The 23,376-nt window shown below is 37.2% G+C and overlaps 1 protein-coding gene across 4 annotated transcripts in view; it reads left to right on the forward strand.

Annotated features, from left to right (window-relative positions):
* The first annotated feature begins 17,689 nt into the window (after nucleotides 1-17,689).
* RTTN (rotatin) overlaps nucleotides 17,690-23,376 on the forward strand; it is an 89,410-nt gene continuing 83,723 nt past the window's right edge. For 3 of the 4 annotated variants that reach the window (XM_086740554.1, XM_086740556.1, XM_086740557.1), the window contains exons 1-5: nucleotides 17,726-17,756; nucleotides 18,555-18,742; nucleotides 19,343-19,541; nucleotides 21,351-21,440; nucleotides 22,545-22,623. In XM_086740554.1, the coding sequence (XP_086596680.1) occupies nucleotides 17,726-17,756; nucleotides 18,555-18,742; nucleotides 19,343-19,541; nucleotides 21,351-21,440; nucleotides 22,545-22,623 (587 nt within the window). Of the gene's footprint in view, nucleotides 17,757-18,554; nucleotides 18,743-19,342; nucleotides 19,542-21,350; nucleotides 21,441-22,544; nucleotides 22,624-23,376 lie in introns of all 4 variants that reach the window. The other variant, XM_086740558.1, reaches the window with a different exon arrangement.

Here is a 23,376-nt window from a genome sequence, read left to right on the forward strand (position 1 = left end):
GAGCATCTCCAGCCTTGAGTGAAGACAAGAGGAAGAACGTGCAGGTGTTTAACATCTGAAATTCAGACCCAGGGAAAGCAAGGATAATTGCTCAAATGTGTCCATCTTATTTGAAGCTATTCATAAAAATGTTGCCCTGGATGACGTACAAAAGCGCAACGGAAAAGAGGTTCTGGCCATTACATCTCCACCTGCCATGGTGCCTGCACGCCCGTTTCATGTGGCAGAGAAGTAGCCCAGAGGCCCATTCAGCCGGAGCCAGATCCTGAGCCAGCCTTTTCCTTTAATCAGTTTGTTTCCCCTTCTGCATATATAAAATAACTCATATTCCTCTCCTGCCTCTCAGCACGTTGTGCAACTTAAAATAGCAACTAGAAATAGCAGCAAATTCATCCCATGTGTAATGCCCTTCACAATTATGCGAGTGCTCAGGCACCTGCTGCGAGCCTTCGCCAAGAGAAGCATCACCTGTGGCATAAGGTAATTTCCATTATTAAACACTGATTTACTTAATGTCAGTATCAAATAGGCTGCTAATAGCCAAAATCTGCCCAGTCATATTTAGCACATTGGACTGAGGTAGGACTTCCCTATTATACCTCCATAAATGTAAAGTAAATTTAAAAGTTTATTCGAAAAAACAATTTTCCTATCAAGGAATCCAAATTCTGGACAGACTTGACAAGTTTTCTCTCTGTACTTGTCCTCTCTATATTCCCTGTAGAAAACATACAAAGGAAAGGAACGTGCACATTCCCTAACATACATAATATGAAAAGCTCAGTCAAAAACCACAGGAAAATCTCTACTAGTAATGTACAAAATAAAGTCCAGTAGTGTCCATATGACACAGATGTCTGAATTTATTATACTAAATCAAAAATCTAATCTATATAATAATATAGACAATAATCTAAATTGCACTCTGTTTGACTTATTCAGAAATAATAAGAAGGACTAAATCAACCATGTTAAAATTTAAATATGCAATTTGACAAGCCTTCATATTCAAAATATATTTTTTTTTATAACCAGTTATTCCTTTGTAACAATCAAAGTAATAGCCTGTATAAAGTTCAGGAATAAGCAATTGTAGTAATTTAAAAAAAATACTTCAAAAAAATTTTTTTCACCTTTTTCAAGATCCATTAAAGGCAATGTAACAAAATGAAGCAACTTCTTAGTTAGACCACAAAATCAAGAATTGTGTCCTCACTGTCCTTTACCAACAAGTTCACAAATATTTTGAAATCTATATCTTTATTAGATTTCTCCTGAATTTTAAGTAACTCTCAGTCAAGTTTGGTGTTAACTAGCTTATAGTTAGTTTTGTAAAACTTTTAAAATGTATTTGTCTTTTCCTCAGTATTGATACAGTTTGGTAATTATAATTATTTCTCTGACCATAATGTCCTCTCATGTCCAAATCTACCATTCTATATACTGCAGCTAGTTGGCTATGATTTTTTCTGAGCTTCAGAGTTTCAGTTAATATCAATTCGAACAAAAAATAATTTCACAAAGCCTGTCTGTAGAAATTGGACAATTCTATGCAGCTGTGAAACAACTCTATCAGCTGTACTGTTGATGCGTTTGTTACTTCTTTCAAAGGGCAATCTTACCTTTACTTCAATAACGAAATTATACCAATAAAAGGATACTCATCCAGTGAAACAGTACTTAATAATATTCCTTGAAGGAAACAAAAAAAAAAACATTACTACCTTTTGTAATGCTTTAATTTTAATTTTATCTTGGATAAGTGACATATTGCATTCTTGACTACTTTTAGCTTCTGAAAAAAATAACTGGAATTTCCTATAACAATTTGGTCCTTTTTTTTTTTTTTTTAATCTCAGCTCAGACAGAGCTTCCAAGTTAGAGCAGACCTTGGTTGCAATTTGCACCAATGTAACCAAGTTTTGAGAAAATGGCTTACAGAATAAACAAAGAAATAAAGAATCAAGTGTTCTCCGTGTAACAGTGATTTAATAATAGTTTCACTTTATGTGTAGAGCTTTTGTTTCTGGATCTGGGAACAGCATATGGGCAATTCCTCTTACCCTCAAAGGTCAGATTCCATTATATCTGACCTCCACATTACAAATTAGCAAACAAAGCCATTTGTGAGCCTTCACTGCTTGTCATTGTTATTCATGCAAATCTGCTGCAACGTGCCATTTAGGACATTGTTGTGACCAAACTACATGACAATGTATGCAAATAACCAAGAGACTGAGATACAAAGAAAGAAATAAGAAGTTGGCATCGATTTTCCCCAGTTGCCCACATCTGTTGGCATTAATAGCACGAGTATCTAAAAATAAATGAGCCAGTCATCGGTGGAGGAAGGAGGGTCTTGCACCCAGATGCAGAGAAGCTTCTGGAGGAAAAGGAAGAAAAGGTGTGAATGCAGTTTCTCGGAGGGTTTAGAGCTGTTAAAACCCTAAGGGGAAAAAAAAAAAAGAAAAAATAAGTTTACATTGAGAAGCAGGCTTATTTCAATCTATGAGTCTTCTTTGGTGTTTATTCACATTTTATTTCCTCACAAGGCATATTCAAAGGGCATTAAATATGATGGAATTAAGAGCATTGATTGATTCCAGTGTAGCATATACTGTAAAGTATTTTTGGTGCAGACAGTTGAGTTGCTATCGAATGTCAGGATCCTCAGAAAGGGTATGTCTTATCCCCTGAAGATGCCCCTTTCAGCGGCATTAAATTGGGGGAAGCAGGGAAGAGGACACTAGTCACTTTGGAGTTGACCTAAAACAGCAAAATATTTAAGCATGACAATTAGATCCATTTAAATGCAAAATCTGTGGTAGGGGAATTCAGACTACATTAACTGCTCTTTTTGATGATAATTAAGTGAACTGTACTGGAGAATGTAAAGAACAATCCTGTAATAAGCCAAGAGATGGGCTCTTTGATCTTATAAATTCGTCGTGTATGTGATTTACGTAATATTTTTTTGTGACTCAGCAGTTGTTTATAAAATACATTTGCATTATATAAAACTTAATGAACTCTGAGACAAACTTCTTTGCAGCATTTGTCCCCTGGAGTTTGACTTTCAATTATGGACATTTCCATGTAAAAAATAATTTGGTTTTTGTTGTTAATAATAAATAAAAGCATTCAGAATTTTATGGTACGCTGATGTATGCATGTATGTATGTGGGACATGCAGCATTTTGCCATAACAAATAAGTTACATAATCTGTAAGGTAAGAAATAAAAATAACTTTCTCTGTATTCCTAGCTCTTTCTGTTCCCATGTTTTACTGTCTTTTCACTACATGTGTCTGGGAATTATTATGTGTAATACATCGTCGGGGACAGGTAATAAGCTTTCACTGAAAGGCGTGCAACCAGTTTCCTTACTACCACTGTTTTTATGTCCCTTTTTTTTCGTTTTAAAAGCTTGATTTGAAAATCACCGGGAACATTTTCCTGTGTCAGTTACATAAATGTAGTTAAATATAGTCATTAGGATTTTCTATTTAGGACCTTCCCATATGTTTAGGATTTCCAACAGAGATTTTAAAAGCCATGAAATCACATTGAATGCCATAGAGTATTAATTTCTATTAAAAAAAAAATAGAAAAAGGAAGCCCAGGTACCAGGATGTTAGATTTTTGTATAATATACATCCAATAATATACAAAAGTGTGCAATTCTGAGTATGATTGACCTTATATTTATCTCATTTTCATGAGTCTTGGGTTTAATGTCCAGGTCAGGCCAGTCCTTCCAGTGTTTTGAGTCACAGTTCAGTTGATTTCAGTGATGCATGGGGATAAACCCCTCCATGCAATTATAAATCTGCCTCAGTGCTTTAGTAAAATATAGTGCTGATAATAATAAAAGTGCTGTATTTTTTTGCCCCCAGTGAAGGTCTCTACCCCAGCCAAGAGTCAGAACTTCTTTTAAAAATTGACCCGCTCCTTTGTATGCAAATAAAGTAGCAATTTAAGCATAGACATTTTCTATCTGTTTTAGTTATGATTAGATAGCTTACAATTCCTTAAGATGGTATTTTATTTTTGCTTTTATTGTCATAATGTTCTAGCCAAACTAAAAGTTATAGTCCATAAAGATCATATACCTGGCAATCCAGAGTACCTTATTGTATCTTTCTACATTTTGCAAGAATTGTTTCTGTGCCATTTGCCAGGAATAAGCACTAAAGTGCACTTCAGCATCCTGAAATGCTGCATTGTTCATTGCATCTGTTCTGATACACTACTGAGCTGAATTATCTCTAATATCAATACCTTTTATTTCCAAAACTAGTCATATCCGGGCACTTAAGAGTGTTTACTTCACCAGGGCCAGTATCTCTTTTTGAAGTTATGAACAATTTTCTCAAACAAGGAAGTTCTATTAATGTAAGTTTACAGGCAAGAAGCCCGTGTCTGCGTTCTTCTCTGACTCATCTGTTATCAAAAGAATGAGTGTCGTCTTTAGAAAATTCTATTCTACAACTGCAGCCTGAAACTTCAAAACTGTTTAGAATCTTTCAAAACAAAAAAATTTGCAATGTTAATATCTCAGAATAAACAAAGAGTAACAGAGAGAAAAACTAGCTTTATGTGTGTCATGGAAACATACAAAGATAGGATTTACCATACCTGATCAACATCTCGGTTAACATCCTATCTAAACCTGTTAGTCTATTTAAAGCTTTGCCCTGTGTGGGATTCTTCATCTTAAGAGGAAGTCTGCTACTCCCTCAAATACCAAGATAATTGCGTAATGCTGTTGAGAGCTTAGGAGATGCAACTGCTTCTTAAATTGTCCAAACACTAAGCTGAGGGGCTCCCTGGCATCCCCTCCTGTGACATGTGTGTGTGCACCCTCACGCCGGCACGTTTTACTGAAGTATCCTTCACACAGGAGGACAGGGTTACTTTCAGAAAAAGACATTTCAGTGCTGCTGGATGAGACAGCTTGCTGTGCTAACTATGAAAACTCTCACATCAATAACAAATAACTTGTGATGAAATATTTAAGTAAGAGGATCTTGGATTTCTAGTGGCATTCTTTTACAGGGCACTCAGGCCTTCACAGCTTATGAATTCAATGACATTTCTTTAATAGTGAATTACTGCTCATTTTCTCAGAAAGAATTTTAAATGTAACTGTTTATTTTACTGTAATATATCCTTCTATCTTAGAAGCAGCAGAATAGTTGGAGTTATCTCAGTGTCACCCTATTAAGCTCAGTTTTTTGAAGCTGGTAATTGTCAAACAATTTCAGCATGAATGTTTATCATATAAGGCCTCGGATCTGGAAAACATTTTAAAAGTTAGTTGTAAAATACTGCTTAAATTACCTCTGACTTGATCTGAATAAAATCTAAACCAGAAATATTTTGGGACTGAGTAGTGTTAAGGCTCGTTAAGGGACATTTTTCTCCATCTGTTCTGAGTCCTAATATTTTGATATTAGGATTTGACAGTTCTTTTCTTCTGAATAGCCAGCAAAATGTTTAAGAGGAAACCTAAGTTGTTAAGAGTAAAGAACTAGGTTCTTTTTGAAAAATAACCAATATATATATACACCTTAGGCTGGTCATTTGTCAAGGATTTAAAACAACCCTTTGACGTGACTACATTCTAAGTCAGTAAAAAACACCCATGACTTAACTGGACCAAGGTTTCAACTTTCATGTGCAATTTGTAATGGTGTCAGTGGGGCTTGCATTTTTATGTACTACAGCTGAATTCCTTTAGAGAAGGAAAAGCTTGTAGAAACTGATATATTAAGAAAATGAATAAAAATGAATATGTATAGAAATTGCATGGGGGAAGAAGGTTTGAGACAAACAACATGCTACTCATTGATAAATATATAAAGGGTGTTAGAACTACAGAGGTATAAATAGTCTGTTGTCTGTCAGGAATGAAAATATAAGCATGCAAAATGGAATGCAGAAAAACAAGATTAATCTTTAGTGGAAAATCTATAAAGTAAAAAAAAAAAAGAATTTAGAATAATTACACAAGTCCAAAGTAAGAAATCATTAGAAACAGTCAAAATAAACTAAATAAAGCCTTCAAAAATACTAGACAGGACATTCTTCCCTTTGATGCAAAAATGAGCTGGAAGACTTTCTTTCATTTGTAATTTCTAAATGTGGATGTTACAAAACTGCATAGCAACACTGAGTGCTCAGTTTCCTCATTGTTAACAGCAAGGGGATACCTAGCGCTCTTAGCTGCTTATGAAAACTCTGGACCCTAATCCATCATTTTGTGGTTAAAAAAGTATTTTGTAAAAAATCTACAGACTTTGAGGAGCTAGAGGATGGTTCTATCTTCTCTTTCATTACTGTTACAGGTCATGCATTGCTTTCTTTAGTACTTTATCTTAAGACAGTTACTAGACCTATAAGTCATTTACTTCATTAAATTTTACCTTAATATTCCTCAAGGGGACATGCAGGAAATCAGTTTTTCTTCTGACTGCCTAGGGACTGTGAGTAAATTTAACTCTGCTCTTTATCAAGTGTCCCTGGCTTTGCTGCTTGTACAGCAAGATGGCTGGATGTAGAAAGAAAAGGAGGAATCCAACAAGCTCCAGAGTTTTCATCAGGTATTTTGAAATGCTATTTTGAAAGGTTGCAGGATGAATGAATGATAATTGCTGTCTTAATATATGAGATCTGAAAAAATGTCTTTAAGTGATAATGACCAACTTTTTTTTTTGTTTTGTTTTCTTCCTCCCCACTGAAATTGTGATAATATACCTAGTGGCCAAATGGAAGTTGATGAAGATTCCTCTGTTTCTGAGTATCTCCTGATGTCACTGCTAAATCATGCTTCTATCTATAGCATATCTCAGAGAGTTTCCCATTTTCCCAGGTTGTGCTTCTGCTGCGCTTCAGTCCTCGGGGCAAAGAAAAGCAGCCTTGTCTGCATCACCAGTCCCTTGTATGGTGGCTCAGGTTGCCCAGAGGGGTGCCCTACATCTCTCCATTTTTAGAACATTTCCTTTAAAAACAGAACCGACAAAAAAAATTAAAGAGTTTTAATGAAACCCTTTTTCATTTGTTGTCGTGCACCGTAAACAGCGTGTCAAGTAGTGGGTGTGAGGCTGCAGCTGCTCTTCAGACAGCACTATGCTGCAGCTGAAGCTGAGCAGGATGATGTCTTTTTCGAGAGTACAATCTATCGGGCAGTAATTGGGGGCTAGATTGCAGTTTTGACCTCACTCTAGCAGTCAGGAAGATGAGCTGTACATTAATAACAGTTCTCAGCGATGCTCCCTGTTGTGCTGGGAGTGCACACACAGCAGCTGCTGCTGCCCTTACGGAGGGGCTGTGCACACCCTCTCCTACGCCAGTCCAGCTCTGATGACATCTGTGTACAAACAGCATCATCGCTTGAACAGTGTCAAGGCTACCGCCTACCTCTAATAAGGTTTCTGTTATCACATTTGACAAGTCTTGATGAAATACATGAAGTTCTGCAAAGACCAAAATAAGGAAACAGAAGAATATGCTATTCTTTATCCTCATTCCTATGCATACGCTTATGGAGAAATGACAGCCAACAGCTTGTCATCTCACTGAGAGATGTCTACGTAGTGATACAGCTTTCAGATGGTTAAATGAGTGGCTTGGAGCTAAAAGAGAAATCTGAGGAGGCACAATCTGGGACCAAACCTCTCATTTTGAAACATCACCAGCTAAATGCTGTTTAATTCGTATATAGCAAGGTGATACGAACCTGCTGTGACCTTTCTACTGAAGCGTGAGCCAATGATGGACCCCTGACTTGAGAGAATGATAAGGTTGAGATCAAACAAAGTGATTTGTGCTTCAGATTGAACAAATGATGATCTAGCACTAGTAACACAGAATCTTTCTGAAAGGGTTGCACAGCCCAAACCAATTCTTAATGAAATTAGTTATTTTCAAAATAGAAATAGAGCTAATTAAATTGTAAAGAGAGACCTGCCAGCACTGGAAACAGTATTGACATTCATCAGCTACAGCGTTCTTATTAAATGAGCTGTTGAACTACTTTAGGCTGGTTGGACCTCTGCTATAGCTGTCTCATCCAGATTTGTTTCAGTATCTGTGGAGAATATTTGCTTAGTGCAATCTGAGAGATAATTTCAAGGCATGTTGTCATAATAAATGTCTTTCTTAGAGATAAGTATACATCTGCTTTCTTCAGGCAGTGAACAAAGCAATAGATACTGGGTTACTATTTCCTCTGCTCCTGACAGTAACAATTGGAAGGTATATATGGCTAGGTGGCCCTTTTGCTATGGCCTACATTCCATGTATAGAAATTAAATCACTGAAAAAAAAAAAGTAAAAAACCCTTCAAAAATATCACTATGTTAGGAAACATAGATTTTTGTCCTGTAAACTGAAGAACAGAAACATTGTTCAACAAAAAATATGGTAGCTCTCCTAATGGCCACCATTATACTATTTATTAAAAAAAACCCAGTGTTTTGGGGTTTTTTTCCACTAAATATAGGGTTTTGGAAAGTTTAGATACTGCCTGTAAACAGAATGACTTTTCTATGAAAAAATGAAAATTAAAACATCTCATAATTTTTTCACTGTTACACCCAAATATGCATATTTTGTATGAAATTTGTTACTAGTTAGATTAAGACAAATGTGTGAACTAAGATGGTAAAGATTTCAGTACTGAATAAAAATATTTTTAGCCCAGCATGTGTCATATATCTCATATCTTTAGGATGCTATTAATACAGTTTTCCTATATGAAACAAGAAAAAGACATTGTCAGGGATTGCAAAAATATAAATTTTTGTCATTTACACTTTGAAAACCAATTAAAACTGACTTACTGATAATAGCAGAAAGCTTTCCGTATTTTTATGCTTACGGATACTTCAGATTATTGACATTCCTTAAAAGTGTCTGCATTTGAAAATAAATCCTCGGACAATGCATGCCATCAAATATCACTGCTTTAGGCAGCCCTGGCAAAATCAGAGGTAAAAGAAGGCGGAAATCAGAGACAGGTAAAGAGAGACTTAGTGGAAATCTTCTCCTTGTGTTACTTACACATATATAAAAACACATATGTATATAAAAACCCATAATGCTGGTGAAACATAGGACTTGTGTTTGTTTTGCCTTTTTAAGTGGCACTGACATCCAAGCTTCAGTGTTTTAACATATGACATCTTCACGGAGTGCGACTGAAGCTTCTGTGTTTTATATTTAGCATGTTAGCCAAATGAAATTATGATTAGAAAAAATGGTAAAAATCACAAGTTGGCAGCCCTGCTGGGTGTCTCTGTGTCGATGTCTCATTTATTCTCTCATGCTACACATGCCAGTGCATGAGCAGAGTGCATTCAGCTACCTGCAAATGAACCGTGTCCTCTCTCCTCTATCAATCATTCATTGCCTACTGCCACTGAAGACTGGAGAGACTCAGTTCTGCTAATAATCAGCCCTGTAGTTAATTCTGGAGGCAGAATATGGTCCATCCAGCTTGCTTTGGCAGCCACTCTGACTTAGCAGGGTGACATAAGCTAAAACTTATTTTTGTCAGTTCATGAAGAAAATATGACTAGGTGAAAGGATGCATATGGTTACATTTTCAAACTGACTTCTAAAAAATGTTCCCAGGATATTTGGAAAAATGCCTGGTTTTAAAGACAGAACTGAAGTTTTGTACAGAAAATATGTTTCCTGCATACACTGTATCTCTTACAAGTGCTACAGGTGAATTTGAGTATGATGCTTTCCAAAAAAGTCTTTATGGGATCAAAAAAACCCCACCAACAAAGAGTTGCCATTCAAAACATGCCACCTGACAGTCTTCAATTTTTAGCAATTCAGAGGGAGATAGGAGGCTGAGTAGGAAAACACAGTAAGGAATACAACTGAATGACAATTATGTAAAATATTTTAGATCAATTTACAGATCAAATTATCAGAAGGAGATACCTTATCTTTAAGATCTGTAGTCATGAAAATATACATATTATTCCAAGACTGTTTAATTTTCTTAACAAGCTCTGAAAGCTTGCCAGAAATTGAGAATCTCACATTGTTCACAGTACTGTCCAAGGACATTCAGGCAATTACAGCTCTTGCAGATGTCATGATGTCAGATCTGTGGGCAATGACAAGCCATGTGACTTTCTGCTGCCTTCACAAACAGCAACTGAGAAATATGCAGTATTACAGTCTCTAAGAGTTACTGTGCCGATATAAAAAGCATGCAGTACCAAATACAACAGCAATAGCAATACTTAGAAGACAAGAAATGGTATTGCAAGATACCTGGAATCCAAGAATCAGTTTCAAAATCTCAGAAAGTCACGTGAGAAATCAAGAAATCAGATCTGTGTTAGGGATAATCTACGTAAAAAAAATAGTCTAAATCTGGAATTCACACATATACCACTTTGAAATTGTGTTCAACATAGAAATATAAATATGTTTATAATTTTGAGGATTTTGATGACAGAAAATTTTCCCAATATATTTCTTCCACTTGAACATGACATAGAGCATCTAACTCCATGGTCAAATATTTCAGCATATGGCTATTTTAATTTCAACATTTCTCCAAAAGCTAGAAAAGTTGAGAAACATAAACCATAAAATTCCAATAGCATCTCAAGTCAAATCACTGCTGTATGAGCACCTCTTACCTTCCTTTCCAGAAATTGTGCCCTACTCAAGCCAGGATGCCATTTACACTACAATACTTGCCTCAGTAATTTTCTCCCTCTTGTCCTTCCCGCCCGATGTGAATCTACAGTGCTTGAAGGATGCAAGCCCTGTATGTGAACAGCAGGCCACCTCTTATTTGTGTGATGAGAACCATAATTCTGAGGAATTTGGTAGATTCTTGAAAAGACAGAATGGAAACAGAATCTCATCTCCTGTTTCTTTGGCACTATTTTTGGTTGTTTATGAATTCTAAGGGAAGGGTAAGACTGGAGAAAAGTATTAAATGGGAGACACTAAATACTGGCTTCTCTTTTCTTCTGTAACTCAGAGACTTTGAAGTGTGTGCAATGGTTAATTAATGGCCAAAATTGTGAATATGACTATGTGGTCGAGATACATTAGAGGTAATGACATGAGTCTGGAAAACTCAATTTCTGAGGCAAATAAAGAGTATTACATAGCTTGCAGATACTATTATTACTAACAGCAATAATACTGAAAATTATATTGAGCTCTGTTAACGTCACCCAAAGTTTTTACAAGTCTATAAATTGGAATGATACAATGTGATTACTCCATCAGTATTTTAAGAATTATTTCCTGTTTTGACCTAGACTTGGTAATTTAATTACAGTTACATCAGAATCAAAACAAAAATGTCATAATGTTGGCTAAAATGGGAATATCTTCCAAATCTAATAACTGATTACTTAAATGTTTTTATCCTTTGCAATGATGTATAGCATTAGTATTAGCAGTAAAGACTAGCCCCCATGATAATTTAACAGTTCTCAAGAAGATATTGTTTTCTAGAATTGTAGACCATCTTGAGATGTTTAATATTGTCCAAGTAATAAACTACAGAAGCAGCTCCCTTTAGAATAAACTGTCTTTATGAAGCAAATGCACTAAACAATGTGCTAGATTATCTGAAAGCAGTAAAGAAGTGCCTTGATAGAAACTAAAATGCTAGATGTTTTAATAATATCAAAGGTTTAATCAGAGTGGTTTATTAGTTTAAAATGATATAACTGGAATTTGTTTATAAAAGTGAAAATATATGTGGTAATTATGCATTCTGAGCCAGAAATTGTGTGTAATGCACTGTGCCCTCAGATAAAGCAAACTAATTACATACGTTGGGCGTTGCCTTGCCAGCTCTTTCTGTGAAGTGGATGCAGATACAATTTACGGCAGTTCAACCCAGCCTCTTCATTTTGGCAAAAAAAAACCCCATGCCAACACTGAGTTTGATTTGGCTCTGTATTTCTAAGGAAAGAAGATGCCTACTGCCTGTGAAAAGGTCATTAAAAATCTGTGGGCTGGATCTCTCTTTTGAAGTGTTTGGAATGCGACAAATGCTAAAAGCAAGAGGCTCTTTTCAGAGCTGCAGAGTATGCATTCCCAAAGTCATATTTCCTTTCTGTTCCTGGTATGTTTACTTTGATGGGATCTAGATCCATACATCAGATGAGAGTAAGAAATGTCTTACTGGGGGAGACCAATCCAGCCATCCTCAAGTGATGACTGGAGACATTGCGGGGGCAGAGCTGCTTGTCCTGGTCTGTCTGATCAGTCCTCCCCAGAGACCACGAGTGCTGCCTTGGAAGGTCGGTGGGCACATCCCTGCCTGTGCCTCTAGTGTCTATGGGCCTGTTCTCCGCTAATTTGCCTAATTCTGGGGAGGAGTTACTGGTGCTACCTGCATTGACAACCTCCTGTGCCAACAGATTTCCTAAGTTCATTACTCATGGTGTAAAAATGTGCTTTTATATGTTTTAAACAAACATCACGGAAGAAAGATTTTCTCGCTTAGGATTTTTAAAGTCCTTTTGTTTTGCACTTTCATGGTAGACATTTATATTGATATTGACTGACTCACCAAATACAATAATCTCTATGAAATTAAATTGTCTAGCAATTATTTAGATGCAAGTGCTTTTTCTGCACCACTCTGTAAGTCAATTGCATATCTGCATATGCAATTTAGCATAGAAGATAAATCCAGTTAAATGGAAAATAAAAAAGGAAAACAGAGAAATTAGAAAGTCTCACTAGGGAAGAAAATATAAACAATAAATTATTGATACCATAAATGAGCTTCCACATTTGCATCTGCACTGCTGCAAACACAAACATTTGTAACATGTACTTAAGCTGGGTATTATGTACTTGATTTGGAAGCAGTAAAATTCAGGAATTTACTTTAAAGCACCTGTTGAGATCCTGTCACAAGCTTTAAGATAATGCAATAACAAAATGCTGTTCCTGGCTGCAGAAAGCATAAAGGAAAGGGTTTTTATACATGCAGCTTCACTAATGATTACAGAAAACCTTTGTAAGTCTGCTATCATCCTACTGAGTTTGAATACTAATTTCAGGAATCTGGTAGTTAAAGCAATAAACACACAGCCACTGCATATGCCCAGTGCATATGTCTTTACTGTGCGTGTGCAGTAGGTCCAGTATGGACTGCATATATAGGTAACCAACAGGGTTGTTTTTTTAGTTTTAGATACCGGTGTACTTTTTCACTAACAGCAGCTACTGAACAGAGAAGGATGAGAAAGCTGGGGGTGAAAGCAAGCAAGGAAGGCCTTCAGGGCAGGAAAGTATACTTTTAAGTGGACCCTGAAATGAACCAAGAGGCAGATTGAGAAGGTGATTAATACACAGAGATAATTTTATCAGCTGGGGAATTCCTCATCTAAACTTTCTTGTCCATTTCTCCTTCTTTCCATTCCCAAAGTTCTCATTCTCTTTGCTTTCTCTCCTTCCTTTTTGCAATCTTATTTCAGCTGGGAAGTCATAAGGTTCCTTTTAACTGTAGCAGTCAGTGAGGTTTGGGCATTGCAGTCCCTATTTGGATACCCTTCAGAGAGGCACCTGAATTCATCTTTTTTCGCATCTGACATGCCCCGATGTTTCTTCATAAGGATGCTGCTCTTTGACCTATGTGAAGACCCAGACAGCAGGAAATTCACAGAGAATTAGAAGTTGCAACAGTTAAGCTCAGAAGTACAGTAAGGATATTATAAAAAATGGAACCAAGACCCTGTCAGATAGAGTCTTTGATATGGTGATCTTCAGGGAACTTTAGGAATGTAAGAGGACAGAACTCAAAAGCAGTAAGGAAAGGAAAAAAAAAAAGCTGTGAATAGACAGCTTTGAAAACTGAATGCAAAGATACTAAGACTTCATCTGGCAACGAATGAATCAGAGAAATGATAAATAAAAGGAGACTGAAAACTCTTTAAAAAATACTCAGAAAAAGTTTTTTCAAGCTCATCTCTCTCTAAGACATTTAACTAAAGGGAAATTTTAAAGTTAGAGAGCACGCTGCATTAAAAGTGCTAAAAGATGGCTTTTGCCAAAAAATCTTCTCAAAACCATGAAGGCCATCTTCATTTGTGCAACTGCAGTTCCACGCAAAAACTTCATGATCTTAGATACACAATAATGTCCACTACTTGTCCACCCATAGTCAATTTATTGGGATAGAACCCAAGTAATATAGAAGAGATTAAAAAAAAAAGTTTTGGAATTATAGAAACCAGGCTTGTGAGGAGATGGGAGTAGGCAGCTCTTTAAAGTTCATCTTATGTAGAGTGCAGTAAGGAAGCAACAAGGGACAATATAAATGAGATTCTGTGACTGATTTCCCCAGTGGTGGAACTCCTACACACTTTGCAGATCAGTAAGAATATACATGGTAGAAGAGACATCCATGTTAAATAATGCCAATGGAGAGGAAAAAGTCACACTGGTTTCAGAAACCGTTATGGGAATTTGCAAGCTAATGGGAGGAAGCAGATAGGAGGGAAAGTGGGGACAGTAAAAAGAGGAGATGCAGACACTCAGGGAATCAGCACTCCCAGTGATGAGAGACTTGTCTTCTCTTATTTAGGTTGTCTCACAATGCCAACAATAATTATTCAACCCATCCACAATTATTTTTTTTATTTTTAATATCCAGTAAAAGGATTGCGGTTTTTTTGTTGGTGGTGGTGGTTTTTTTTTTTCATTTTTCATGAGATATACACTTTGTCCTTATCATCTCACTCCTCTATTTATAAGAATGAAATTTTGATTACTGGTGATCATCTTGAATACTGGTCTTGAGCCATGACAGCATAACATATATTGCACTAGCTGATACAGCGTGCTCCCAGATCTCTGTTTTGGATACACAACCACTCCTTTTCTGGTCTAAAACAAAACTACCAAAATTGAAGCTGCTCTTCAGGGTTAGAAATATTTTTAAATTTTAACTTAATGAGGCTTTCAGTTAAGAAAATCTGAATGAAATGCCCACGGTTAAAGTGCAGAGGAGTATTTTAGCAATGGAGAGTGCATATGTCACCTGTGCGTTAGCAACAACTCTTTGAATCGTGTGTGTAGCTTCTAATTCAGACATTGAAGACAGTGTAAGAAAACATTTGTTTTTCTGATGCAATATAAATTGACTATATTTAAAGAGGTGAAAAGGACCGGGATCAAACACTCCTATAGATGTGAATGACACATATCTTCCTCCTGAAGAAATGTTTTTTATTTAGTCTGTTTTGGGAAATGACTGTTTCAGCAATTCCTTCTCCTTGCTGGACAAATGAGATACAAACCCATTCCATTAGTATCGTCTCATATGGTGTCTCATAAACTTCACGAGTCCTGTCTGGGGACATAGGAGCAGCCCTGTACACATCTGATTAGAGCTCTTCATGTTTCATTACATGAGCATATCGTGCACAGCTAAAACAAAATTTTACTCAGTCACTGATGCTTCTTTTATAATTGATTTTGAAAAGCACTGATAGATCCATGTGAGTTCAGCCTCTTGTGAAAAAAAAAACCTCGTTGCAGAAATCATAGTCCATTTATAATTAGCTTAATAAAGCTCCTTTGTTTTATTGCCCCACAGAAATACTGTTTTGCAAAATGACGGACAGTTCTGAGTTGCAATGAAGAATTTAGTACAACCTTGATACAACAGATGGAGGACATTAGTGCAAGTTTAGTGTGAAAGAATAGCACAGTGATGGACACTAGGGTGGAAAAACAATTAGACATAAACTGAGAGGGCTGTGACATTCATCCTTTTGGAAATCATTTGCATATACCGTACTCCACTTTTCACATTTTTGTCAAGTGCTGATAAAAATGTACTTTCTCATACAAGACATGATATAAAAAAGAAACCGTGACTATTACAAGGCCATCTTCTTTTGTGCACCTGCGGTTAGATGCAAAAACTTCCTGAGCAGATACATGCAACAATGTCCATCGCTGGTCCACCTATCATCAATTTATTTTTTCCAATAACGATGGCAAGCACTATCTTTCAAAAATAAGATCAGCCCTCTGGTCAGACAACCTATAAGGTACTACGCATCTTCACTATACATTTAAGAAACTCTGCTTTGTGCAATTGCCTTGTGTTATAAACAAAGCAATGTAGTTCTAGAGTCTAGGTTACATAAAAAAGAAAACCCAAACCCCCTCATGAATCACCTCCCACTTAACTCCCTCATCCATTTGCTTTACACGAGTCAGCAAGAGCTATTTCCAGAGTGCTGTCAGACACATCAAAGAAACATTAGCAAGTACTCAGTTATTACTATAAACATAAATTATTCTCTGGCTTCCAAATCAGCGCCATGTGGGTACTACAGGATGAAGAAACGCAGCCTTTCCTTTTTATTTTCATGCTCAACTCAGACAACAAAAAAAATCTGATCTTTGCAGAAGGCGATATTGCAAACATACATCGAAGAATGATGGCAGAACTGAAGATATGAAAAACCATCGTCCGACAGGTACATACACAGCTCATATTCAAGCTACAAGCAGAACAGCAAAATGACAGCTCCTGTCTGGGCAGAGAACAGCAATTGCTGGTGAAAAGCTTACTATTCTGAATGCTGCTAGATGGTTTGGTTTTGGTAAACTAATCCTCAGGACCACCACTGCATTACCCAGTCATGGCGTTCTGAGCCATGAGGCTGGGAATATGCAGATTTTTAAATTGCATGGTTGGGTTTCTGCATAGCGCAGAATACTGAGGGAAAGGGCTTGCACTTGTAGGGCATGGGTAATTAACCATTTATGTAGCTGGAAAAAGCAGGCCAGGAATTGCATGTATCCACCTGCAGCTCCTCGATTACTTTCAAGGATGAAACCACGGGTCTGTTTCCACTGCATTTTCTTTAATTTTCTCAGGTGCGGCTACTGGAATGCAAACCCATCTGTAACCGCTCCTTTTCTATCTGAAAAGCATTGCCCTGGATTTTTGAAATTTGACGACGATTTCTATGTTTCTCATTCGGTTTTCGGTTCCTTAAACTCCCCCCACCCCCCACCCCCCCGCCCTGGAATTGTCTGGAGAAGCCTGAGGGGGAAAAAAAAAATACCAAGGATATCTATTTCTGCCAAGACAACCTGACTAAACCCGACAACGCTTCTTGACATCAGGATCCCGACGAAATCCTTCCCGACCGCACCGCTCCCCCGGGCAGGGCAGGGCAGGCGAAGGGGGATGAACCCCGGCCGGCGCCAGGCCCTGGGCTTCCCCTGGCCTCTGCAGGTGCCCGCACCGGTAAACGGCTTCGGCCCACAATTCCCCGGGAAAAGGAAGGCAACGGCCCAACACGAGAACACCGGCTGCCTTAGCGCTGTCACCGCGGGTCGGGGGTCGCGGCCAGACCAAGTCCCCTCCCGGCGGGGGCCGCGCACCGCGAAGCCGCCCCGCCTCATCAGGTCCCGTAGCGGGGCGAGCAGACTCGGCGCGGAGCTGCATGGGAGTTGTAGTTGTGCTCCAGCCGGCGCTCCGCGGTGTTCCGCGGGGTTGGGGTGGAAGAAAGTTCCCGGCATGCTTGGCGCCCAGCAAAGGGCGGTCTGGTAAGCAGTAGGCCGAACGGGAAGGGAGGCCGACTACGTTTCCCAAGGTGCACCGCGGACACTGTTGGCCAGGCGGGGCGGGTTGGCGCCGGAACCGGCGCGGCGGTTGAACGCTGGCGGGGAGAGGGGCGCCATGGAGTTGTCATCGCTCGTCAGGAAGCTGGGTAACGGCTCCGCTCTCCCTCCGGGGGCACTGGGTCTGGCTGCCGAGGGGCGCCGCGGCTGTCCTCACCCCTCTGCGGGGCTGCGTGCGGGGGGGCGGCGAGGGGCCTGCTCCTCCCCGCCCGCCTACCGCGCTGCGGGGCTTTCACCTGCGGAACGGGCCTGTCGGTTGCGAGTGGGAGCGCCGGGCTGCTGTCCAGGGAGGGAGCGGGGGGCTCCTTCCTTGGCACCCGCGGAGCGCAGCTGCCCCTGCCCGCCCTCCGCTTCCACACGGCCCCCCTCGCACTTCCCGACCCCCGTGGACCCCTCGCCAGTTTTTGGCCTTCTACTCCCTTCTCCCCGCTGCAGACGCGGAGGGGACGGTGGGACGCGGCGGTGCTTCCCTAGGAAGTAACAAAGGCTTTCCACTTCAGATACGGTGCCTTTCGGTTCAACGGGCTTGGGTAGATTTTTGTCCAGTTTGTGAGTCTCAGGCCGCTTTCGGTATCCGCAATATATTCTGGTAGAGGTTTTCAGAATTTAGTTGTATGCTTCGAGAAAAAGGCCATTTCTTGTTTTACATTTGGCACCAGATTATATCAGTGTATTTTTTTTTATATTTCACACTTTAACACTGTGCAGGTGTATTTGATTAGCTTACTGCTGGTGAGTGCAATAATATTTGTCTTCCTGGTAGGCAAAGTACTGACAGCATAAAAACTAGCTTTTTTCACAAGTCTTTGACAGCATTCTGGTTGTCTAAATAAGAATTATGTCAGATGTTTTCATGGATTTTTTTTAATCTCTTATTTTTTGGGCAGGTCATGGTCTGACAGAGATAAGAGAACGATCTCTGAAGACTATTCTGTTTAAATTAGATCATAACTTGATTTCGTATGCTGATCTGGTCCATGAAAAAGTGCTTTTCCTTAATCTTTTGGAGTGGTTCAATTTTCCAGTTGTACCAATGAAAGAGGAAGTACTAAATTTTGTGAACAGTTTGATCAAGGTATGACATACTAACATTTATTTGTATATAAACTCTATGTCTTTAGAAGGCTAAAGCTAAATAAAACTGGATATTATTTGGTTTTGTAGCTGTAATGAGATTTTAGACTGTTTTACAAAGATGTGAATAATAAAGCCACTGTATATAGACAGAAATGAGAACAATTTCAGTGACTTGCAATTGGTCATAGGGATAGTAGAAAAAAAAAGAATTATTTTCTGGGTTTCTGCTTTAGTTGCTCTACTTCTTCAGTTTCTCATTTAGTGTTTAATTTATTCTTTGGGACATGATTTGCAGCTAAGCACTTGCACTGTCCCTGAAAAGTGAAGATTTGAACAATGGTGCAAGTTACTTTAAAAAGTTGAGAAAAAATTGCAGAAACTTCAGAGGTCTCATAATATAGTTTTATGTTTTAATAACTAAACAGCAGCTATGCAGAGATAAAAAAAAATCTCATCCTTGAAACTGATGAATGGTCTAAACAAAGGCAAAATCGAACTTAAGTTTTGATTATAGTTCTTTCCTTTCCTCCCCTCCCTCAAGTTCAAGAGACTTTGAGACTTTTAAGGCTAACCTTGTCAGTTATTTGCCATAATATAGCATCCACCTGCTGCCCAAAAACTGATTGGAATTGGTGCAGTGGAATTCTTCTCTCAGCTTCGTGCCGATGTGGATCCAAACTTGCAGGCTATAATTGATGGAATTGTGGATGGACTGTTCTTCCTTCCTTCTGGACTTCCTTCTAGTCCTTTATCAGTACGTTATCAAACTCAGTCTCAGCCTCCAGTAGAACAACAAGGTAATTTACATATTTTGAAATGTGATTTATTAAAAATGAAAAGAAAGTAAATTAAAAGCTTCTAGGCTATGAAAAGTTGAGATTTTCAAGGCATAGTAGACAAGTTATTCCTGAGAGATCAGTGAAGTGTATGGTAAGCAAATTCTGTCAAGATAAAGAGTAGTCTTGGCTAAATCAGATAGTGCCATTCCCGTAATGGAATTCTCTGCACAAGAACAATCCTGTTGTTTATAGTCAGGCCTTCTCTGTCTATTTCTTCAGTATGCAATATCTGTTTGCTATAATGTGGAAAGTACATGAGTTTCTAAAGACTGATTTATGGCAACAAGTGTAGCAACTTTGAACAGATCTGTAGTTAAGCCAGTATGCTTTGCTATTATTCTTTGCATAGTAGACTTTAACTTCGAGAGCAATTCAAATAGTTAAAAAAAAAAAAAAAAGCAGTAAGTGATCCTAGTAGAATGATTTTTAAAACTTTATTAGTGTTGAATGCACTATCTGCTTAGTTTTGTATAAGTATTTGTCATAGAAAAATATGTAAGCTTTGTTTAAAACTTCATATTACATGTGAAGTGCTATCACTTGCTTCTGTTACCTAGCTTATTATCTTTCTGTTACAATGATTTATGGTGCCTCTTAGATGTAGTCAAGAAGTAAACCCATGTGCTTCTCCTCTTCTGCCTTAAAAATTTTAGCACAAAGTATAGAGGAGAAATTCTGTACCGTGGAGGTCCTTACTTTAGCCTCCTTGTTCTTGTGGGAGAGACGCTACTGTTATACTGCACGGTGTAGTAATAGCCACGCCTCAGTCACTCATACTGTGCAATCTCTGAGATAAAAGTAATTTTCCTGTGGTTTTTGCAGCCTGTCTAATGGTTGGAGTTTTAGTTTGCTAGAACTATGTGGTAGCTGTTGATTGATTTTGGTTTTTTAAATTTATTTGTATTTTTTAAATTATTTTTTCTTTTTTTCCTCCGTGTGCCCACGTAAGGGTTTAGCTAGATTTTTACTTAAGATTGCCACTGTATGGGTAATAATCTTTTACATAAGCATTCTTAAACTACATCTTTTTGAAACTACACAATTGAAGTATTGTACATAATTCCTCCTTATGTTGGAAATTGTATGCATGTGTGGATTGAATAATCTTACAGTTTAGTAACAGGAGTGTTGTATTTGTCTTTCTGTTTCAACTTCAGTTACTGTGAATAAGTGTAAACTAATAATCTAGACATTATGTAGTTTGATCCTTTGAACCAAATATTATGTTCTGGAGAGATTGCTTTTAATGTTACATACCTTATGTATATTTTGTTATACAGCTTATGTATTAATGATATGTATTTAATATATGTATTATATACAGGAGAGACAACTTTTCAGCTGACATGAAAAGACAGCAATTTTGGTAGAAAAAGATTTTTAAATGGTTTATTTTAAAAGTTAATTTTCTTACTACATAGGTGGATCAGAGGAAAACATTTTTTTAGCTGCCAGTTCTCCGTCAGGCAATGCATTTTGCGTAATTGTTTTTGCTATTGCTTGTATGATGTGTGAGGTAGTGTAAGAAAATGGAAAAAAAGTTTACAGTTGCAGAATATGATTGTAAAAAAATAAACATTGAAAAACTATTTCTACTCCACTTTCCTGATCATCTGAGGCTATTTGAAATCAGTTTTCTTAATAGGTTAAAACTCAAGGACAAAACGGAGGCAGTTCAGGAAAAGCATGAAGATAAATTGAGATTTGCTTTTGGTTGACTTTTTTTCTAGTGTACTTTTTTCTAAACTTATACTTTGTTTGTTTTAGTTCTGCCTCAAGAGGAACTATTCACTGGATATTTTTGTCAAGGTAGAAGTCATCTGCCGCAGTTAGAAATACCTCCCAAAAGAACAGTTGGTATGTATAGTTATAAAATAAGAATATGTTGATTACAGAAAGCACTTATTACAACAGAAAGTCATAATTTAGGTTGAGTTCTCTTACAAATATTATTATTAGCTGTTCTTTTTTCTGTTTCTTTGAAATCTACTGTCACAGAATCCACAATTATAATGCTTATAAAAATAACATTCTTCTTAATAGATCTTGCTCTTTTCTAGTAAATAGTTAGTGTTCCTCTTTGGAATACTGTAATTAAAAAAAAATACTTAAATTGCTAATGCTTTTTGGAAGGTCTGTGTTCCATAATCAAAAGTGTCTGTTTAAGTAACTTTTTATATCAATAAAACTTAATTTTATGAAGTACTTTTCTACTTTTCATAAAACTAGATTAGGTGCTTTAGAAATCTTTACCTTGTTTCTAAATGAAAGCCAGTGTTATGCTTTTATTGTTGTCAGAAAAATGATATTAAATGTTGCACTGACAAACACAGACCATTATTATTTTGGCAAGTCTTTGCCTGTACCAGTATACTAGTAGCAGCTCACAGGAGAGTGTCGTATTTAATATGCAATATGGTGCTGAGAGATAGATTTTAAAATACGGTTTTGGAGTTACTGTATGTAAATCACCGGGTTACTTTTTTTGCACTGTATCAGCTATGTTTAGAATTGCACAATAATTATTACAAACTTTAAGTTAAAAATAGCTTTAAGGTTCTGTTAGTTAAAAAGTTGTTATGTGTCATAATTTAGTAAAAACTATAATTTCTACTGCTTTAAAAGCATGAGATCAATTTTCCATTTTTAGAGCTCATGCAGAACAAAATTATAATTTGATTGAAAGTGTCATGTGGGGTATCGAGTACTTGTCCACTAATGCTGCGTTTTCTCTGTAATAAAACTTTCTTCAATAAAATTTTCATTTTTATTTGAGATGACCTTAATATTTTTTTGGTATTGCTGAAAACTCTCATTAGAAGCACTTGAGTTTGTGCGAGTCTATGTTTAGTAAAAGTTATTTCTGTTTTAGATATATAGTTCCTAAGTTTTTGACTTTGCCATGGAAATATACAGAGTAATACTTCTATAAAATATACTCTGTACTCTGTTTTTTTTCAGTGAAATGCTTGAAATTTTCCACATTTCCTTGGCTAACTCTGACTTCAACAGATAGACATGTTCTTTTATCAAATGAAAGGTACAGTAATAGAAACATTGCAGTTTGCTTGTAGTTTTTATTTTTCTTGGGTAAGAGGGGCTCTCAATTTCTGACCTTCTGCATCATTAGACTGTTCCTGTAAATAATCTAATGAGTTAATTTTTGATAAATGATTGTAAAAGCTGCACTAATGTCAGGCAGAGCAGATAACCTGTCCTATTACAACTCATCATTTTTCTTTAATGTTGCTCTCCACTCTTTGTGTTTAATTCGGAATACATTTTTTTGTTCCTTATTCTTCAGTCTGTCTTCTAAATTTTTCAAGTGGATCAAAGATTTTATTCAGTTAATTTTAGAACAAGCTGGAATAAAAGCATTGTTTACCCTTATGGCCACCTGACAGAGAAATCTGGGTTTTCAGTAGTAGCTTAATGAAGTTTAAGCCATCAAGTTTAGGTACAATGACTTATCCAGGCATTGAGTCATTCACATAATCTTTCTGCAGTGATTTTTTGTTTGTTTTGTTTTTAACTTTCATTTAGAAAAACAGTGTTTGAAGTGGTCCAAGGAAAAGTTCTATAGTTGGGATTCTTTGTGAGTTGACACAGAGCTTTGTAGCATAGCTAGCAATGCAGTGATATGGACTGGACTATTTAACAAGTCTACTCTAACTGTAAGCTCTCTTGTAATAGGTTTTTGTTTTGTTTTTTTTTTTTCCTTTCGAAAGATCTCTGAAACTGGAAAAACGTCTTCAATATTTAATTTCCTTTTTGCCTGAGTCTAGAAAAAGAA

The sequence above is a fragment of the Chlamydotis macqueenii genome, chromosome 2, assembly GCF_036417535.1.
Source record: "Chlamydotis macqueenii isolate bChlMac1 chromosome 2, bChlMac1.mat, whole genome shotgun sequence".
Classification (NCBI taxonomy): Eukaryota; Metazoa; Chordata; class Aves; order Otidiformes; family Otididae; genus Chlamydotis; species Chlamydotis macqueenii.